Source organism: Cinclus cinclus, chromosome 7 (assembly GCF_963662255.1).
Source record: "Cinclus cinclus chromosome 7, bCinCin1.1, whole genome shotgun sequence".
In the NCBI taxonomy this organism is placed as follows: domain Eukaryota; kingdom Metazoa; phylum Chordata; class Aves; order Passeriformes; family Cinclidae; genus Cinclus; species Cinclus cinclus.
The window spans coordinates 15,731,105-15,752,485 of NC_085052.1; the positions used below are offsets into that span (position 1 = coordinate 15,731,105).

Genomic DNA, 21,381 nt, shown 5'->3' on the forward strand with positions numbered 1-21,381 from the left:
ATAATTACTCTGTTGTGTTAAATCAAACTATTTCCCCTTACCTGCTGTAGAACCTCAGGTTATCTCAATGGAAATGATGTGATTCATAGTACACACTGCAGAACATGGACTTCTGTGGAGACCAATTACTGCAAATTCAAGAGTGCTCATAAACCTTATAGATGTGATGTATATCCTCCTGTTAAAGTGAATCAATCGCTGCAGCAATGTAAATTCAGCATATTTCATAGATGTAATTTTCTCTGGTGCTTTTGTCAAAGTCAGAATATGACAAGAAGTGTCTGGAAAGTTGGGAGAGGGAAATGCCCTGATCTCTGAATCCCTAGTTCCCAGCAGCACTGTATTGGTGGTGTTCTGGGTCTATTCTTGAGCTGCAGCTTCACGCGAAGAGCTGAAGTCTTCTCTTCCTCTGTAAGCACAAAGCTGATGCCATGGAGCTGTGCCCCATACTCATTTGTCTTCCCATAGGCATCAGTTTGCATTTGCATGCCAGGGCGGTGTACCTAAAGCTCCTTCTTCCCTCAATCCTAGAAGTACCTGGACTGAAATTTAAACCTGGAGTTGTATACTTGGGCAGACCACTGCAGATTATTAGTTCTAGGGTACAGCAGCCTGACTGTGTAGATGAGGTGTGTGTATACAAGGACAGTTTTGAGGTAGTTAAAACCAGCATTTGTCAGATGATGACTTCTTACGGTATGGTGTATATACATACTTGTAAGACTGCAGGCATCTGGAGTTACTCTTGTGGATAGTGCTAAATATTAAATATGACAGATGGGACAAGAGTGTTCAATTCCAGAATGGAGGTGGAAGTGTTTTGTGTTTGCATTTTATGCTAGTTACACCAAATTAGATTAATTTAAATTAGACCCATCTCTAAACCAGAGAAGGAGGTTAAAATTTAACTTCAGATTTTGAACTTTTTTGATGACGTTTTTATAACGAATTGTCTCAGATGAATTTTTACAGGAAGGATTGAGACAAATGACATGGTTTTAATCCGCAAGAAGCTTATTTTAGGATCCTGTGCCTCATCATATGCTATTTATGGCATTATTTCATAGATGACTGAATAGTTTAAAGCAAACCTGTCGTGAGTCTAGTGCAAGTAAAAAAGAAGTGGCTGCCAAAAATTAAAGATTAAATAAACTAAAATATAAAATTTCTTTTTGGTAGATGTCAATATTTAAGTACTCCTGGAAAATCTGTGTTTAAAAAAACAATCAGAAGCCAAGTGAAAATGCCAGCTGGGATTTAACTGTGCTGTATTAAATGCTTCATAATTCTAACAGTTGAAATTGTGTTTTCGAAGTCTCGTTCAGGTGAGAGACAGATGGTCTGTTTTGGGGGCTGCACTTGTCACCCCCGCATGCTGTTTGAGCATGTACACCTCTGCATCAGGAGCTCAAAACCAGAAGAAATGGTGAATGACCTGACCATTGCATAATACACAATTTTTAATCCACACAAATTTTGTCATTGACATAGTTTTATGCTTTGTCTGAAGGGACTTTGTGTACAGACTAATACGCTTGACAGGAGCAATTTGGCCCGAGCCCGTGCCCTCTGGAGCCTGACTGTCTGCCAGGCTCCTGCTTTTCAAACTCTTCCCTGCTTCTAGACTCAAAAGATGGTTCTTTTGCTACTAGTCCAGCTTATTCTTTAATGATGAAGAACAATGCACTTCATAATAAACATTTTCACTGTAATTAAAGAAATCTTCTTTGAAGAGGTATTACTTGTTGCTGTACTGTGTGTTTCATAGGGCCTTGCTATTTACATTTGTCTCAGAAGCTACTTTTCTGTGTCTTCAGATGTTACACCTTGGGCTGCTTGAAGTTTTAATGGGATTTGTAAAAATTATACATTGTGAGTGTTTTTTTGGTTATGGTAACAGCAACAAGCTTGTTCACGTGACTTCAACAGCAAGTATTGTATTTTGTAGGCAAGCCTAAGTTCATTTGGAGTGCCAAAGAATAAAAAAAAAAAAAAAATCACGAATGTAACAAGACCAGGCATCTCTCAAAGTCTACCACAAGGTCCCAGATTTTAGGAAAGAATTCTGCCCTTTGCAAGGATTTTTTCTTATAAAAGATATATGAATACAAATAACTTCTGCTCTTTTCGTAGCATAGCAACAAATCCCAATGGTTTAGCTGTCATAACATTATACATTGTACATTTATGAATGTGTTGAAGATTGTATCCCAACATTCAAGATAGTGACAGATACAATTTCACCGATAAATTTGAAACAGATGGTAGCATTTAAATACAAAATTGTTTCATTCTTGTGAAAATTTCAATGTCCTAAATTTAGATACAATTTCTAAATGCATGGTGCTTAAAAGAAAAAGACACGTTTTAATGCAGTGGCTTAAAAACTGAAAGACACTGCTTTTCTAACACAGGCTATCCTTCCTTTGAAAATCCAGGGCTCAGTTTTCAAAGCATTGTCTAGGAATTTAGCCTGCGACCCCCATTGACACTAATGGGAATTGCATAGTAAGTCCCCATAACATCACTTTGAAAATCCATTTGTTTTACCAGTTCAGAAAAAATAGCATCAACTACAGGGAGACATTCACAGATCAAGAGATCAGTGTACACTTTGAAATACAAGACCGATGTACTTTATTCCGGTTATGTGATCAGTAGGGGAGATTCTGAAATTCACCACATTCACAAAATAAGTCACCAGGTCTAAATAAAGCAAAATATTTTGGCAAGTGGCAGGCAGACTTGCTAACCAGGCTAACAAGATGTTTGTCAGCAGTAATGAACACCTACTGATTAAGTGATAATTGTGTTTGTTTGGTACAGTGTTATTCTACAGTTAGCAAACTCTTGCCTTTTTTTCTTTCAAGCTGGACTTAGGTGTCTATATCTTAAGTAGTTCTGTTGTTCCTGTGCAACCAAGGAATGTTCAGAAGTAAACAAGACTTGTGTTTGTCCAGTTTTGATTCTGATCCTGGTCCTTTATGTTTTGTTTTCCAATTTAGTAAATGCTTTCATGGTGTGCATGCTTTAATTAACAGGAGCATAACTTGGTGAATAATGATGGTGTTATCTTCATGGTGATGTAGACAGGTTTTGTTGGAAATAAATGTATACCTGTGTAGCATATGTTCATATATACTTATGCATGAAACCTAAGCAAAGATATAAAATTGCTGTTGTTATGTAGCTGTGTTACTGCAGTGCCTATGAGTCCCAGTCATGGACCATGGCCCCATTATGCTGGGCAGAATATAAATAAGTGTTTTAACAAAAGAAGGACAGTGCTGCCTCAGAGTTCCCAAAGCAATGAGATTATAGCTCCACTGAAAGGTTAACGTTATGTCAGAGATTATGAAACAGCAGCTATTCTGGTTGACAGGCTTCCTTTTGGGTCCTGAAACCCATTTGTCCTTAAAACAGGGTGGAGTGGGTTGGTACAGTGTGAGCTCCTTGGAGTAGGAAATGTTGAGGACTGGAACATTTGTGAGTGGCTTTTGTGATTACTGTGTTTAAAATTAAAAAGTCACCTTCATGTTTGGTGCTTTTTAGCTCCAAAGCCCAGCGAAAGTAGAAATAATTGAAATATTAATGTGTTTTCTCTTTCCTTATCTTAGTGACTTAAATGATACATGGTTTTCAATAGTTTATTGGGTTTTTTTTCTAGGCCAAAAGCTGTGCATACTCAAGGAAAAAATTATAATGTTACTTCTGTATTCTTTCCTAAGAAAGGATTGGGTGTAGCTTGCAGTTGTATATGCTTGGCACTATTAATTTCCCAGAAGAGTTCACAGTATTCTAGGCTTTGGGTTTTTTTTAATTAAAGAGGTCAAAATCCATTATATCAAAATTTCAAAGAATTTACCAATTAGCTGTAGTCTGTGATGCCCAGCAGGTGGCTTTTATACTATTAAAGGGAGATTGTTTCCATCTCTGATCAAAGGGAAAACAAAACAAAAGAAAATATAGAATATTTTGCTGTACACAGTGCAAACCACATGCTGTGTAAATTATGTGAAAACTGTACATGAGAGACTACTCAGCCATCCCATTTCAAGAAAAAGTTCTGTATATTTTCACACTGGTCCTCACAAGGATTTCAGTGGTAATGTCTAAGTCTGTTTAGATTACTGATTAGCTGACAAGGTTAGACAGCTTGCTATTTCCTAAAATGAAGACTTTAGCATTTTTCTTATTTAAAAGTAAAAGTAAAAACGCACAATTAAGTAGATAATGAATTTACTAGAAGTGAAATTAGAAAAGCTGAATGTGCTGGAATGTTTCAAGATGCCAAAAAATTCCAATTTGCACTTTTCAATGAATCTAAACTTCCCCGATTTTTGCCTACTTAAAAGAATGTTTGTGACCTTTTGACCCTTTTGTTATCCCTTACTCAGAAAGGCCTTTATTCTGTAAGACTTAGGTATAAAAAAATAAAAAGAGCATTAATGGCGTAACAGTCCTTTCTGATCACCCTGTGTAAGATGTTTATGCAAAGTGTCAATAGAAGCAATTGGCCTAACAGTGTGACAACCTGCTTTGCTTGGAAATGGGCTAATCTCCTGTTTGGGTTATCCAGAGGTCAGGTAAGGATTTCTTTTTCGCACTCCCCGTAGCGCATGGGTACATAACCTGCAAACACTACAGGGCAGAAATCAGAAGCAATTGAGCCCAAGGATGCCACAAAGCATTTTTTAGTTAATCCTGACTGGTTTGCTTTTTCTGATTTTTTTTTCCCTCTGCCTTCTTGTAGTTTTCCCGTTCCTGGTCCCATCCCAGAGAGTCTACTTGAGCGTATAACACATAATGATGACCGGGACTCTACCAATTTCATTATCTGCTGCTTCACTGTGTTGGTTTTTTTCTTTTTTCTTTTTTTCTTTTTTTCTTTTTTTTTTTTTCAAACGGGCATCATCCCACTCTTTTTTGAAGTTCACGTGGAAACCTACTTTAAATCTCAGTTTTTGAGGGCTGCCCCCTTTGCCCTGTCACAGCAGGCTGGAACTCAATAAGAGCTCAGGCAAGCGTAGCGGGCCAGGCAATGGGCCTTGGCGGGCTGCACGCTGTGAACTCCTGCCTCACTGAATCAGCTTCTGTGTGTTTTTATAACTGCCTTTTTTTTCCCTGTTAATTATGCCCCTAGGCTGTGGAAAGACAGCATTTATCTGTTTCAACAGACTAAGCAGCAAGTGTTCTGACATGTTTATCAGGCAAATTGTACCTGACAAAAGGTAATTACACATGCAATCAAGTCCACAAGTAACTGGGTGATTAGGGGTTAATAAACTGTTTAGCATAAAAAATATTCAGCTTGTGAGCAAGGAGAGTGGGCTAGAACTGACATAACTGACAGTGATATATTAAAAGAATTACTTTCCTTTGGATGGAATATTGGACTTTACTGAAAGGTAAGTAGGAAATTAAGTGTACAATTCAGTTTTATCTCCAGCTCCCGAATCACTGGTGCCATGTGTACAACCAAAGATATTTGCTGATGCTCATGCGGCTTCAAAAGAGATTCCAATTTGCACCATTCCAACTTGCACTAAGCTACCTTGATAATTTACATTTAGGATTTTTGTAGTATAACCAGTGTAATGTCTAATGGACACTGTCCCCTTTTCCATCTGCAAAGCTCATGTCTCCTCCTTGTGTCTGTTGCTGTGTTCACTCTGTGCATAGCTAGTTCCCAAAGTTGCATTCTCTTCCAAGATTATTCCTGACAGTTGCCCAAAAGTAAAAAGGAAAGGGCATCTGTATGATATCTGAGGATGTGACAAGAGGCTCAAATGGCATTGAAAGGGCCGGATGGTCGATTCCAGCAGTTCCCAGTGCACAAAATTCTCACGTAATTACAAGATGGCCTAAATACAGGACTATGGCTGAGCTGCTCTGAACTTTAGGTAATACAATACAAAGCTTTAGTGAGCAACTGTGAAGAGTAATTTCCCTCCAAACAGGACTATATCACCTAGGTACTGGGAAAGCGCTATAGTTTGAAGAATAGGTGCAAGTACCCTATTTGAAATCAGAATTCTCTCCCTAAAAGTTTAAGATCTTTTCCCCTCCATCAATATTACAATGTTTTGTGTTAACTGATCCTGTTAGCTAGCAAGGTCTTGCAGTAGGAGCTCTTTTAACCAAAACATAGTTTAGTATCTTTTAAAATAAAAGCCTTCCAATTAAAAATAGTAGTGTTATCTATATAATATCAGAAATTACTATAAACTTTCACATAAGTATATATAAACACCTTTTCTTTTCCAAGTGATGTTTATTTCTACGGAGAGGCCTAATGTTATACATAAAAGGCATTTAGGAAATACCTGCACATGAAGGGAAAATTACAAAATCAAAGCACTGTAGAGCATAATTTAAAATAAAAGTGCAGTACAGCAACCAGAGGCTTAAGTTACCTATAATGTGACTAATAATGTAATGGTTTGGGAAAGTAACATTTGCACATACAGTAGAAGAAACACGCTGCTCTCTGATCATCAGTCGTGATGTTCCAAGATGTTGGATAAAGGTTTCCCCTATATCACACCTTTAGAAGAGGCAGAATCATCTAAATGAGCTGAAGTGTAGACTGCATCTTGTAAATGTAAGTAAGTGGACCATATATAGGCTGTTCTGTGTGGTGTACAGGAGAGGCTAAAGCTTCTAAAGCTTGTTCTTTTTTTTTTTTATTTTCCCGTGTTCCTTTTTAACTATGACTCAGACTCACACACATCTCTGCAAATTGTTCCTAGTCAGAAAGGAATAATTGCTCCTTGCTCCTAGGGACGCATATTCTGCTTCATTATAAAATACTCGGGTATAGATTGCCTGTCTGAGCTTATTCTTATTTTTCATGGTTATTATGGGATAAAGAGAACAGCAGGGCCATTGTTCTTGGGTAGCAGAGTACATATATTTAGTTTATTCAGTGCTTCACAGTGTTTTGGCTGCATGATAAGCTGGTCCTGACTGAGCACCTTTGGGTGGCTCCTTAGGTGGGGCTCACTGAGTAGGTTTCTAAACAGTCAAAATGGGCTGTGCTGCCTACAGACGCTGAGTAGTTAGGGAGACTGCCTTTCTGTCTGAAGTTTTTTCCATACATGTTAACTTAGGAAAGGTGCATGTGCAAAATAAGCATTTTTCCTGATGTAATTTCAAGGCAAGCTGTGCACAGTCTAACCTTGAAGGAGTCGCCGCCAGTAGCACTGGTATGATGTAATATACTCTGTGGCCTTTGACTGATTTTTGAGGCTGGGCAATACTTATTGCCAGGACCTACTGTTTGCCCTTATTTATCTTTTGACAGTGTATGCCAGTGTGGAGCGTTCCTTGTTAGATGATACACCTTATTTTCAGTTATTGCCTCAGTAATAGTGAAAGCTTTAATAGATAAAATAGTAGTAGGGAAATGTATCTTTAACATGGCCTTTAATTGTTTTTGATCCTAGATGCTGCAGTAAAAACTACTGTGACAGAGCAGCAAACTGATACGCTTCATGCACATCATCTGCCTGTGGCCAAGACAGTCCCACTTACTCTATAGCAGGGAAAGGAATTAAAATTATTAATTTAAATAGGGCACAAATTTGTGTAGCAAAAGATGGTGTAAATCAGAAAGGAACAGAGCAGCAGAAATTGAAACAGATTGGTGAGTTAACACCTCTGCATTGTTGCTGCAGAATGAAGATTAATTCAGTGTTGAATTGTGCTCAAGTGAAGCTTTGCGTGAATGGATTGAAGTTATTTCCCACCACCCATGTGGTGGTCCTGGGACCAGTGAGTCATTTCTGCTAGACTGTCCTCTCTGCCACTGGCTGCTCGCCAACCTGCTCCCCTGCTCCCTCACAAAGCACCTGCATGGGCTGTGCATCCACTGAGCCTGGGTGCCAGGGTAGATGCAGGTGGAATGGCCAGGACACAGATCCCAAGAGCTGCACACTAGGCAGCTCTGGCCCACCCCACAGCATGCAGTATTTGCTGTCAAAGCCCACTACATACACCAGTATGCCACAGTGCAGAACTGCAGCTGTGAGTGGGACAAAATGCGCAATGCATGATTGTGCGCAGCAGCAGTCCGGTCTCCAGCAGTGTCTGCAGCTCCCTGCCACATTTAATCCAGAGCCACGACACGATTGTCACACTGCAGCCCCTGAACAGGTGCACGGAAGGAGGGAAGGAGGCTATGTCTGAGTGGCATGTGTCATTTGATTGCATGTCTGGGCCTTTGAGCTACATGTCATGACAGTTGCTTGAACTTAAGAGATTTATTAGCATGAGGTTGGTTGCATGCAGCTCTTTGACCCTGCATGGAGCTGGGAAGAAGCTCTGGGTACCTCCCCCTTGCCAATAGTGTCTCTTTGGATGTTCGTTCTTTAGGGCCAGGACTGTCTTGGAGCGCACAGAATATGCTTCATGTTCTGTGTGACATTTTTTTTACCTCATGTTGAAAAACAGCAGACTTCATGGTCTGTTTAGACCCCTACATGCTTACCTGTGTTTAGCCTGGTGACAAATGAGGAGTCAGCTTCCAGCCGTTACTATCACTAAGATTTCCCAGAGCCATGGCATGCTCAGTTGAGTCAACCATTGAAAGCATCATGAAACTCACTCATGCAGTATGATCAGGGAAGTTTCTTTGAACTTGTCAGCACTGTAATTGTGTCAGTCATCAATGGCTTTGGGCCGCACATTGCTAGCAGAATACCTTTAGATGCCTTTCACTCATATGAGCATCAGGTTGTTTAGGATTTACCCAGAATCCTCAATTTCAATGGTATAATAGGGATAAGAAATGAAATCTTTCACCTCTGACTCACTGAATACAACTGCAGGAACATTGGTCCATCCATAAGGACCATGTCCCATGTGCAGCCCATGGCAAGTAGCACTGTAAGTAGCAGTAAGTTATTAACGACCAGATTATATAGCTTGGGTTCCTGTCAGCTTTATCCTTATAGCTTGTCTTGTGCATCTGCCTGTCCTATCTTTCCACTCTTTTGATTGTGCTTTAAAATACCTCTGTGAGGACTGGGCACCACAAACTGTCTAGCGCAAGTACTAACAAGTGATGAGTAACATGCAGTAGCAACCGAGGCTGTGAGTTTCACAACTGATGCTAATTTTTGAGTTATTAAGCCTTCCCAAGTCCATTTGTTTGATGACTTAAGGCATGTTCTCAGCAACTCAGTAGAATTGGTGGTGTCCATCTTGAGAAATTTTTCCTGTTCTTTGTGGGAAGGAACTGTTTGAATTTTACCTTAATGGTTATCCTGGATATCTAGTCAATTGAGAATGAAGTAGCCACCTTGGGTTTTTAGATCCTTTCACCCCTATGAGATAGTTAAATGTCAAATGGAACTGTCACTGAGGTTTGTAAGGGTCCCTGAAGGTCTTAGGGATGACAGCAGTAAGTGTGTCCAAGGTCCATTATAATGCCCGGAAATGTTGCTACCTAGTCCTAAAAGACTATACTACAAATGGAAGGAGTAATTAGTTAGAAAATTATGTATTTAAATTAGACACTATATTTGAAACTAACTTAAGACGGTGGTTTGGAAGCAGAAAAATTTGCAAAAAAAAGGGCATATAAATTTGAAGCTGAGAAGACTGGATGTGTACTTCTATTCTGTAAATAAATTGGTGTTATGATTTTGGGCATGAGCATTACTGGACACCTCTGGCAGTTTGTCAGGCTGAGAAGTTTGAGTAAGGCAAGGTTCTCTGGGGTGCAGTGCTCTTCTTAGTGTAGCCTGAGAAATCAGAGGAGAGGGTGCCTGCTGAAGCTTTGCCTGTGGGAGCTGTGCTGCTGTTCTGTCCCAGCTGTAACAGCTCTGGTCAGGCTTAGCAGAAGCAAATTCTTCTTCCAAAGAACAGGGTTCTTCCTCGAAATAGGAAAATAGGTGTGACTTTCAGTAGTCTGTTGCATTTTTTAAGTGGTTTTGTTACACAAAATCCTGTTCAGGCCACTTTTCCAGCGTTACTGAATCAGCTGGTCTCCAGGCAAGCAGGGCTCTGGGTTACACTGAGGACCCAGCTTAGCAGAGCAGCCACGGGCACTGTGCGCTGGGGCAAAGTGTTGTTAATGGTTCTCAACGCTTATTTTAACAGTAGGTTTGGCTAACACGGCACAGCCTGAGAACAAGCCCTTGTTAGCCCTCAGCAGCAGGACGGGGCCAGGCACCAGACACAGGGGGAAGCTGGGGCGCCCCGCCATTGACGTCAATGGCAGTGGGGCCCGCTGGCCCGCAGGTAGCCGTGGGAAAGGCATCCCCGGGCCGGGCTGCCTGTGCCCTGGCCCCTGGCAGCCTGGGCAGGGTGCCCAGCGGTGCCTGGCCTGCACCCCGTGATGGTGGAGGGGGAATTGGGCTTGGAGGGCTGTGAGGGTGCTGGCTGCTGGAAGTTCGGCATTGTGTCTGATTGTAAAACCAGGCTGGCTTTTTATTGAACAGCATCTCTGAGCTCATGAGTCAAAGACCTGATTTGAAACTGCAGCCAAGCGTAGGACTGTGCTTGGAGACTCTTTGTTCCTCCACTGAAGTGTTTGGGTTTGTTTGGGCCAGAAGTGTGCCGGGGGCTTGGCGCTGAGTTTCAGGGATCAGTCACAATGGACAGTGCAGCCAGGAGGTGTTTAATTCACTTAACTGAGACTACCTGAACCTCTCGTTTAAATTATTGCGAGAAGCATCAGACAGGAGCATCCCTGTCCTGCTCCCTACGGTAAAGCAAATTCCCCAATACTAAAGCATGAAGCCATTAGCATCCCCTCCTGGGGCCGAACCTGCGCAGCCGCCTCTCTGCACACTGATGGAGGCGAGACGCGTTAAAGAAAGAAATGGGCAGGTGAAGGGGGGTGTTGGCTGGGCTCGGCGAGGGGCTGCGCCCGGACTCTCCGCAGAGCCGTCCGCACGTCCTCACCCGCCTCTTCCCCCGCAGCTCCTGGACCTCTTCATGGTGTGGGACTGGTCCACCTACCTGGCTGACTACGGGCAGGCCACCTCCAAGTACCTGCGGGTCAACCCCAGCACGGCCCTCACGCTCCTGGAGAAGTAAGTGCGGGGGCCGGACCGGAGCTGCCGGCGCGGGGATGCAAAGCGGAGCCGGAGCCGGAGCCGCCCTGCCGGGAGCGGCGGGGCCGAGGCCGCGGGAGCAGCCAGCGGTGCCCGAATTGCCGCTCTGAGGAAGGGACACGCTGAGCTTTGGCCGTGGTGAAGCCGGTGCGAGCGCTCCGGCCGGCCCGGCGGGCGGGCAGGGAGGGCAGGGTGAGCAGGGCACGTTATTACCGGCATCCCAGTACCAACCTGCTTGTAAAAGCCGCACCAAAGCACGTTGCGGTTTCAATACGCTTTCTAACCGTGTTTTCTCTCCTCTCCTGCCTGCGATGGAAATGTCTTTTGCAGAGTTCACAGAGGGTACGTATCGTCTATATTGTTACAAAACATTGTTTCTGTAACTTCCTTGATTTCCCGAATTTCGTTTCTGTATCTGTTGGTATGGGAAATTAGCATTATGGATGCCCGTTATTGACGGTGAACAAAACTCGCCCATTCCCCGACTCTGAATTTACCACGGAAGCAGAAGATAATAACGGGTTTTCTGACTTGCTTCTCTCCTAAGGCAATTGGTAGGATCGGGGTCCTGCTGAAGGGCTATTTGCTTAATACTTACAGGTTATTTGTAAAGTAGTATTTGTTAAAACGAATTCTGCATTGCAGAAGTTTAATTTAAGAACACATAGAGAACAGGTTTTGTAATCTTTCAGTTCTTATTTGCAGAAAGATCAAATGAAGAACAGTATTAAACCAATCTAAATAGTCGGATTTTTCCTTTTCAATTTACATTTCTAATGTGTTTGTCATTTGCTTTTTTATTTCTCTAGAATGAAAGACTCCAGCAAAAAGAACAACATTTTTGCTCAGTTCAGGAAGAATGACCGTGACAAGCAGAAGCTAATAGAGACTGTAGTAAAGCAGCTTAGGAGTTTAGTGAATGGTATGTCCCAGCACACATAGGCCTCTTAAATCAACAGTGTCTCTCATCACACCAAGAGGTGTTTCTTAGCCACTATTTCTACTAAGCAAATGGTGATGCCAGTTAGGACTTTTGTTTGACCGAGAAGAGGAAAAATGCAGTAGATGGATTATACATGTAGTCTTCAACAAACAATTCTTTGTACGTATTTTTAATGGATCGAATACTATTTTGTATATTATAAACAAATGGTGAAAAATAAGGTTGTACAATAAAAACCAGCGCAATCGTATTGTACATGGAACAACTGAACTGTAAATATGTTATTTAAATATCTAGAGATATGGTGTTCAAAACTTTGCTCTCAGTAGGAATTATTTGAGAAATGATCCCTTAGTTGCTGTTTTCTGGTTGAATCCTAATATAACGTTTTTAAGCATTGAGATACTTGTGTTTCAGATGCTGCCTATTGTTTTCCTGCATTAAATGTATATTAGCCTTAAAGTGATTGGACATAATTTTCTATACCAGGTTTTGTAGTCTGGAGGCATGAAAAAGTCTTCTGATTTTTAGTACCTTTGAAAACTACCTGAGAACTAGACTTGATAGCTATTTAGCATTAGGACTTACAGGCTTTGCTCTCCAAAAGGATTTAATCTTGAGGTTGTGATTGTAAATAACCATTTTAGTTCTTTATAATGTGACATGTTGTTTCGTTTTGGTTTTGTTCCTCAGGGTTACTATTTCTAACTGTACTTTTGTAAGATCTCGGGTTCTTTATCCCAGGTTGCAGTAAGGAATAGGCTTTGCCGCTGTTGGTTTCATGCCGCATCTGTTTGTTAGTTTGCGCTTTCTCCTGCCAGCCCCATCCCAGCGATTAGCATTTTGTCCCACTACCGGTCTCTTTGCACTGTCCCCTCCTGGCTATTTTAGACACTAAGAGAATGTCTAACAAATACAAACCAAATGCAACGTGTAAAAATAATGTACATTTTCGCTGTATTTTTAAGTTATTGACGGTCTAAATACAATAATATAAACCTCACCCGTATTCGTGTTTAATTTCACACTCCGGAACGCGCCTCGGAGCCGGTTTCGCGGGACCCGTGCAGGTCCCGACTCATTGGCGATTTGCCCCCGCGGAAGGCGGCCGGGGATCCGCGCGGCCCCGACGGCGGCTGCGGGCCTGGAAGCCGGGGCGGGGGGGGCTGCGGGGCAGGGCTGGGGGGAGCCCGGGACGGGACTCGCTCCCTGGGCAGGCTGGCCCGAGGGGGCGCGGGGAGGGTACCCCGCTCCCGGGGGCCGCCGTCCTGCCCCCGGCCGGGGCGCCCCGAGGGGCTGGGCGGGGCCGGGAGGGGGCGCCGGGCCCCCAGCCCCGGGGCTGCCCCGAGCCCCTCGGCCGCTGTCCCCCGCCCTCCCGCGCCAATCACCGCACTTGGCCGCGCTGCTTAAATATGCAGCGGATACGTCATCTCCGAAGGTGGATCGGGCGTAAGTGGCCAATATCTATATAAATGTGGCCGAGGGGCGAACCGGCAGCAGGAGGCGAGCGGGGCCGGGCGGGCAGCAGCCGGCAGGGCCCGTCGCGCAGCGCCCGTACCGCCCCGTGCCTGACAGCCGCCGTCCCCGCCGCCGCGGGAGGATGCCGGCCGGGCTCTCCTGGCCCGAGGCGGCGGCGCTGGGGCTGCTGGCCCCGGCTCTGCTGGTCACTCTGTGCCGGCACCTGTGGGCGCTGCGCTGGAGCCTCAGCCGGGACCGCGCCAGCGCCCTGCCCCTGCCCAAGGGCTCCATGGGCTGGCCCTTCTTCGGGGAGACTCTGCACTGGCTGCTCCAGGTAAGGCGCCGGGGGACGGGGCGGGGTGGGAAGGGAAGGGGCTGGCGGGAGCCACGAGCTGACCCGCAGCTCGTCCCCAGGGCTCCCGTTTCCACAGCTCTCGGCGGGAGAGGTACGGAAATGTCTTCAAGACCCACCTCCTGGGCCGCCCGGTGGTGCGGGTGACAGGAGCTGAGAACATCCGCAAGATCCTGCTGGGTGAGCACACGCTGGTCAGCACGCAGTGGCCCCAAAGCACCCAGATCATCCTGGGCTCCCACACTCTGCTCAGTTCCACCGGTGACCTGCACCGCCAGCGTCGCAAGGTGAGTCTCACAGCCCCCCCGACAGGGCTCACAGCCCAGTCCTGGGCCTCGGTGCCATGTGTGCTCCCCCTGCATTAACTACCTGCCTCTCTTCCCCCCTTCTCGTCCTAGATCCTGGCCAGAGTCTTCAGCCGCGCCGCCCTGGAGAGCTACCTGCCGCGGATTCAGAAGGTTGTGAGCTGGGAGCTGCGGGGCTGGTGCATGGAGCCAGGCTCTATCGCAGTTTATTCCTCCGCTAAAACCTTAACTTTCCGCATTGCAGCTCGGATTCTGCTGGGGCTCCGCCTGGAGGAAAAGCAATTCAAGGATCTGGCCAAAACTTTTGAACAGCTGGTGGAGAACCTCTTCTCCCTGCCCCTCAACATACCCTTCAGTGGGCTGCGCAAGGTACTGCTGCCTGCACTGCTCCCTTCTCCGGGGGCAGGGCCTGGGCCCTGGCAGCACAGACCCCCTGTCCCTAGGCCCACCAAGGGACATTTCTGATGGGCCAGGACATCTGCAATGCCCAGTTCTAAGGTCTGAGGGCTTGGTGTCTTACTTTCTCCAGCCATTTCCCCTTCTCTCTGCACTTCTTACCTGCTCCTAGCTGGTTTCCAACACCTCTGGGCACTGGCTCCAGATCCTTTTACAGTGCAGGGCTCCTCTTCTCCCTCATCCCACGTGTTGCCTCTGTTGAGTCCATCATGTCTGACCCTGTCCCATCTTATCCCATCTGAACTCATCAGCCCATGGCAGAAGGGTCTGTGGGCATAAGCACAAAGACAGGTGGGCACAGCACACCTCAGCTTAGCACCTCCTCTGCAACTCAGGCAGGCTGAGAACCCAAGACCCTTTTATGGTCCTCCGTCCCTTGTAGTCCAGCAGCCCAGAGACATCCCAGGAAGAAGGAAGTCTCCTCTGCCTCTTTCAACCTGCAGTTCTTCCCTGCTGCTCTGCCTGCCTCTCTACACTCTTGCTCTAGGTATAGGTCCTGTGTACCATTCTTCCTCTCACACTTCTCCCTCCTCTGGCTTCGGATTCTCTACCCCTAACCACAGCTGAAGTATCTGTCCACTTTAGCCAGGTCTTCCCTCATCTCTTATTTCCACTGTGAGTTTGCCCTGTTGGATCACCTTACCCAGCCAGGCCCAGTTCTCCCGCAGCCTTCCTGCTACTCTTCATCAAAGCTCTTGTTTTACCTGTCCAGTTTCCCTTTGCAGGTTGTTACCAGTATGAGTTTTCATCACTCCTGCTCTATCCCTCCCTACCCTCTTTCAGGTCAGCCAAAGCCTGTCTGGCCCCAGACCAACATCTTCAACTTGCCTTCATGTCCCTTTGTCTTTCCCCTTGCTTTCCTGTTCTGTTTACTTTGTCCAATCCTTCCCACCTCAAATCTACACTTTTGTATCTTTTTCCCAACATCTGGCCATGGCCATTTTTAATTTCAAATTTCTGGTTCTTCTGGCTTTTGCAGGAGACATTTTAATATAGAGTAGTATCTCTGTGACTCCATCCATGCCACTTTGCAAAGACATTGCTGATCACTTGACTTGCTGAGATCTTACATGAATGTTTTGCTGCACTAGAGTGCAACACACCTGAGGATGAGCTGACTGTGATTAATGTGTCTTTATCCACTATACCCTTGTAAAACCATTAGTGCCTTGCTGTCTGGACTCAGTTTTCTTGTTACCTTTTCTTGTCCCTTGGAATAAGGTTCTTTTGGACCTGACACAACTGTAGGTTTTCTCAGTGCAGATGCCTCTGAACTTGGTAGCAGTAGGTTTACTGCTGTCTTTTTCTCCCAGAGTTTCTTGGAACTTGTTGAATGTAATTCACAACAGCAAGGCAACAGAATGTGCAGCAATTCCCCCCAAACTGCTGCTTCTTACAAGGCTCTGGGCCTGGGCAGCAAGTTAAACAGTTCTTGCTGTTACAGGTCCTGGGATTAAGGATTGCTGCACTTGGGTTCCCCTGGTCTCTCTAGAGAGGGGGGCAGTTCCTAAGGTTCTCCTGAACTGTGTGTGCCTCTCACAGGGAATCAAAGCACGGGACATGCTACATAAGTTTATGGAGAAGGCTATACAGGAAAAACTGCAGAGAAACAACCCCGAAGACCACAGTGATGCTCTGGATTTCATAATGAACAGTGCCAAGGAGCACGGCAAAGAATTCACCATCCAGGAGCTAAAGGTAAGGAGAACCTCAGCCTTGCAGAGGCTGCCTTGCTACTGCTGGCTCCTGCCCCTCTCTTACCAGTAGTGAGGACACAAGCTCCTGCAAGGAGGAGCCTGCACCCAGCACACTCCTATGTTCCTGTAGTCTTGTGTCTCTTTGCATGAGAAGGAACCCTTTTAAAGGGGAAAGAATGCCCCTTCTACCTTTCCTCTTCATGGCCCCCAGCCTTCAGCCTGTGGTAGGGTGCTGGTAGGGTTATGTGGCTGTGTTAAGGCTCTGCATGTCTGTGCACTCAGTAACCTCCAGGACACTCTCTTGGAAATATTCAGAGCTATCTGTGTGCTTTTCAAACACAGCCCAGCACCCAGCCTAGGGCAGGGTGTAGATCATGTCACTGGACTTCTCAGGGTTGTGAGCCCCAAAATTTCTGAGGCAATAAATCAGAATGGGTCCAGGGATGGAATGATGGATTCCAGGTCATTCCCTATCACCTCTTCATTCATCAGATCATGTAGCTTGTGGATTGCTATGATGAAATATGACATATGACTGTGACATAGGGATGAACCCAGTAGTCCTTGCTGAGCAAAGCCAGCAAGTGAATGTGACGAGTATTTTGCCAAAGATCTTGGGAAAAAAAAATTGTCATTAGTAGTGGATCATTCATAGTTCCAGGTCACTTGGTATCAGTGAATGATAAATGACATTGCATTTATATAGCAAGTTTTGAAGCAATTTTGCATGGGTACAGCAGCTGGATATGGTTCTAAAGTATTTTAATGTAGTTTAAAGGTAGTTTTACTGTTTATTCAAGTATTTAATGATAACTATCCAAAGACTAATGTTTTGTAAATATTTTGTAAAAATGCAGTCTCTAAATCTAAAATATTTTTAAAACTTTGAGCAACTATTAGATGTAATTAGAACCAGCATATATTCCTGAATATTTTTATTATAATTATTGATTATATTATTTATCCTATTTTTATTATAATGTAATTTTTAAAAATAATTGACAGATTCAATATGTGATTGAGATTAATTAATCTCTCTTAATAGTCATATAAATATTATGAAATAAGAATTTCACAATCTCTCATCATGTCCCTGGATCTAATCACAAATGGAATAAGGAGATACTAAGTGTAACATAGACTGAGTGCCATGGCAGTGACCTTGGGCCAGCTGATTCAAATTATAATATATTCATATGTTGTTCTGTACCTCTATGGTTAGAAAATCTCTGTATTTAACAAAATTACTTGCAAACTGAGATGCCTATGCTTGCAATTATGGCAATATTCTCCACCCTAATAAAATAGTAGTAGAGGTCTCATTTAATGAAATGGTGTAATTGGATAAAAAGTCCAAATCTGTTTCATTTGTGAATATATCTTTAAGAGACCCTCCAGACACTGGCATAAACTGGTCACTGATCTGCTTTTTTTGTTCAAGTGATCTGGAAAGATAAACATTTTCCCAGAAATTTTCCTAAATACACTGTGGTTTGCTCTCACTGCTGCCATGACCTCACCAGGGCCCTTGAAATGTAAAAGTCATTAAAAAGATATTGCTTTGCCAACAGTACTGTTTTAAAATATTTTAAACCTTGGGAAGATTTTAAAAAAACCCCATCCTGCATAATAATGTTGTCACTGGCTGGGTGTATTGCAGGCTGTTCTGCCTCCTGGGACAGGGACAGTACTGGTGAAAAAGCTTGGGAATATCTTGCCTTCCATCCACTGGTTCTGTTGGCCTTGTAGAAGCAGGGAGGGAAAGTTGTGACAGCAGCTGTGACACAACTTCTGCAGCAGCACTGTCAGAGGTTGATGCAAAGAGCATAAGGGCTGTTATTTCAAACCTAAGAGCTTGCCCTAAATTCCTTGCATGCTACTGAAATGTCTTGGGGTTTAATTGCATGTGGTGGAACTGAGAGGTTTCTTTTCATCTGGGTCTGCTACCTTGTGAATGTAAAAATTCCTGCTAATGCCTGCAGGAGGTGTGATAGGAGTTGACAGGGATCTGTTGTTCCAAGGATTTTATTTCAGCTGAAAGATGCCCTTGAGACCTGCTCTTTGGCAAAAGCATCTAGTCCAGCCAATATATGGCACTAAGGATGGTAGCAAAGAGTCATCTTTGTTATATTATCCTTTATCAGTCTTGAATCCAAGTACCTTCAGTCTTCAAGTGTTCCCTGTGTTTGTGGCTTCACCTCTCTAGAACTGCCAGTGTCAGAACAATTTAAAGTCCAGACAGAGTCATGTGAAAGGGAACTGCTCTCTGTCCCTGGAGGATTTTGCTCCTCTTTGCCCCTGAGCTGGAGCAATTAGAGCTCTGTAATACCAGTCGGGTCCCAGGCTTTCCAGGGAGGCAGCTCCTGGTACTCACCCCTTCGCCTTCTCCTTGGCTTTTATCTCTGACCTCAGCACTCCCAGCCCTCTGCTATGGAGCCACTGGCACCTTCAGATGGTGCTGTAGGTTTGAGCATTATGTTTGCTGTCAGAGATGTGTCATGCCACAAAACAGCTCTGGGCAACCCTTAACTTCTGGAAAACCATTGGTAAAAGTTGATCAGAGGGTGCTGCAAACAGCAGCAACCTGACGTGCTGTTCCCTGCAGAAACAGAGGCTGGGAGACTGCGAGGGGACCCGGACCTTGGACAAGGCACATATTAGATTTGTCTGGCCCTATATGTGAGCTGGTTAATTTTGTAACTTGTTGTGGATACATCTGCTGCGGAGCTATTGGGAACTCTGCCCTGCTTCAGACTGTACAGCTTAAAAAGCAAGCAAGTCCTTTGCCTGGTGTGTGCTCCCTACAGCACTTCCCAGGCTGACCTGCTCTAGCAGAGAGGCCTTTATGCTTTTGACTCTTTCCTTGTGTCCCCTCCCAGATAAGGTCAGTCGTAACCAGAGATGGATCAAATGCAACCCATTTTAGCTGCCAGCACATCTAGAATTTGTGCATAAACCACTGCCCATATCCACTGCCTGGGCAGAAAAGTAAAAGCTGAGTGCAAAGGGGAATTGGCAGATGAAGATAAGCATAATACTTGAAATGGACTTCGCTCAATGTGCTGTAATGCATGCCAAAGTGCTGCCTTAAAATTGGTAAATCTTGTGAGGAAACCTCAGAAAAGGTGGATTGGTGGTAAGGTGTACTCATCCCAGCTGTGGTTCTGCATCAGTCACTTGGCAAGTGGATGTCCAGTTCATAGAGAAATGCTTTGGTCCCTGCCAACCCAGGATGAGTGCGGGTTTGGGGAGAGCAGAGTAGGGGCCAGGGCCCTCTGCGCAGGGCAGAGCCTGCAAAAGGTGAGAACAGTCTGAGACACAATCACTTTGAAATGTTATTCAAATTTGTCATTTCCATTCCTCTCCCAGGAATCAGCAATTGAGCTCATATTTGCTGCTTTTTTCACCACGGCTAGCGCTAGCACCTCTCTGATCCTCCTGCTATTGAAGCACCCCTCAGTGATTGAAAAAATAAGGCAGGAGCTGATGTCCCATGAGTTGTACCAGCAGAGTCAGTGCTGCCCTGCAGGACCCTGCCTGGACACACTAACCATCCAGAGCAGGGACAGAGAGAAACCACTTTCCTCCTCCATGGCCAAAGATATTCACAAGGACCAGAGCCAGTCCCCGGCCCCAGTGGAGGAAGATTCCCTCCAGCCCCGTGCCCTGCTGGAGCCCACTGTCCCCCGGAGCAGCCCCTGCACTGGCCCCCAGCTCCTGGCATCAGCAGGACAAAGCTGTCACTGCACCTCAGACATCAGCCTGGAGAAGCTGAGCCGCCTGCGCTACCTGGACTGTGTGATCAAGGAGGTGCTGCGGGTGCTGCCCCCAGTCTCCGGAGGTTACAGGACGGCACTGCAGACTTTTGAGCTCGATGTAAGTGCCTCTCATTCTGGCAGGCTGCTAAAAGCTGCCGCCTTCCGTTGTGTGCAAACACCCTGTGTCAAACACAGTGGCGGTGCTTGGCAGTGTAGGTCAAGGGGAAGTGTCACCCAGCAACCTCTGTGGGTCCCAGTTGGGCTGGGGAAAAAAGGAACTGTAGAGCAGGTGAGCAGTGCAATGGGGCTGTCCCCTGGCACCCTCTGCTCACCCTCCAGTAGCACAGGTATCTAACAGGTATCTCCTCTTCTTCTCTCCCTCCCCAGGGCTACCAGATCCCCAAAGGCTGGAGCATCATGTACAGCATCCGTGACACACACGAGACAGCTGCTGTCTACCACAGCCCCCCCAGCAGCTTTGACCCAGACCGCTTCGGTGCCGGCCGGCCAGAGGCTGCAGGCCGGTTCCACTACATCCCCTTCGGGGGAGGGGCACGGAGCTGCATTGGGAAGGAGCTGGCACAGGCCATCCTCAAGCTGCTGGCCATTGAGCTGGTCAGCACGGCCCGCTGGGAGCTGGCCACCCCTGGCTACCCCACCATGCAGACTGTGCCCATCGTGCACCCTGTCGATGATGGGCTGCAGCTCTACTTCCACGCCCTGCAGCCCAGCCAAGGCCACAAGGCCTGAGCCTGGGGTACACTGCTCCCCTCAGCCCTGGAGCCAATGGCCCCCCACAGCTGCTGGGAGCAGGTCTCTACTGCCCCAGGCTGGGTATGCTACTGGGTTACTGAAGAACGACACCTTGTAGGTCTTTCTGTTTTTCCTCCCCTGGGGTACAGGCTGGTAGGGTGTGCAGGGTGCTGCAGTAGGGTGTCCTGCAGACTCCCACTCCTGAGCACTGGGGCAAAACCTGCTGAAGCTGCTGGCAGGGTGCATATGCCATTGGGCTCAGTCAGCCCCTGCCCCATACAGGCCCTCCACCTACCAGGGATGGGGAGCAAAACTCCCAGACCCACAGCTAAGACTCCCAGGGATATGTCCCGTAGGTGTGTTATAGGTGAGGCAGGACAAACATCCTCCACACTGTAGCCTTTTAGATGAGAAGAGAGGGAAGGCAGGGGGCTCTGCAGGAAAACACAAGCCAGAGTTGCCCAATCCACAGCATCAACTCTAGCTAGAATAATAGGGTGTAAAGTGGTTTTTATTGTAAATATTTAATCTCATTCATGCATTTCCCATTAGAACTGGCACAAAGAGGACATCTCTCATTCACCCACTAATAG

General features: G+C 45.6%; 2 protein-coding genes across 5 annotated transcripts in view; both read left to right on the top strand.

Moving 5' to 3' along the window:
• The window catches only part of EXOC6 (exocyst complex component 6), an 86,601-nt gene extending 73,618 nt beyond the window's left edge, over positions 1-12,983 (top strand). For 2 of the 4 annotated variants that reach the window (XM_062496181.1, XM_062496180.1), the window contains 2 exons: positions 10,933-11,045; positions 11,876-12,983. In XM_062496181.1, coding sequence (XP_062352165.1) covers positions 10,933-11,045; positions 11,876-12,008 — 246 coding nt within the window. In that variant the 3' untranslated portion in view covers positions 12,009-12,983. Of the gene's footprint in view, positions 1-10,932; positions 11,084-11,396; positions 11,409-11,875 lie in introns of those variants that run through there. The other 2 variants (XM_062496178.1, XM_062496179.1) reach the window with 2 other exon arrangements.
• A 626-nt stretch (positions 12,984-13,609) lies between these two features.
• Positions 13,610-20,785, top strand: LOC134046175 (cytochrome P450 26C1). Its single transcript, XM_062496463.1, has 6 exons — positions 13,610-13,801; positions 13,882-14,106; positions 14,218-14,493; positions 16,123-16,278; positions 19,647-20,153; positions 20,423-20,785. Exons 1-6 carry the CDS (start codon positions 13,610-13,612, stop codon positions 20,783-20,785), a joined length of 1,719 nt encoding a protein of 572 aa, XP_062352447.1.
• Positions 20,786-21,381: the final 596 nt, after the last annotated feature.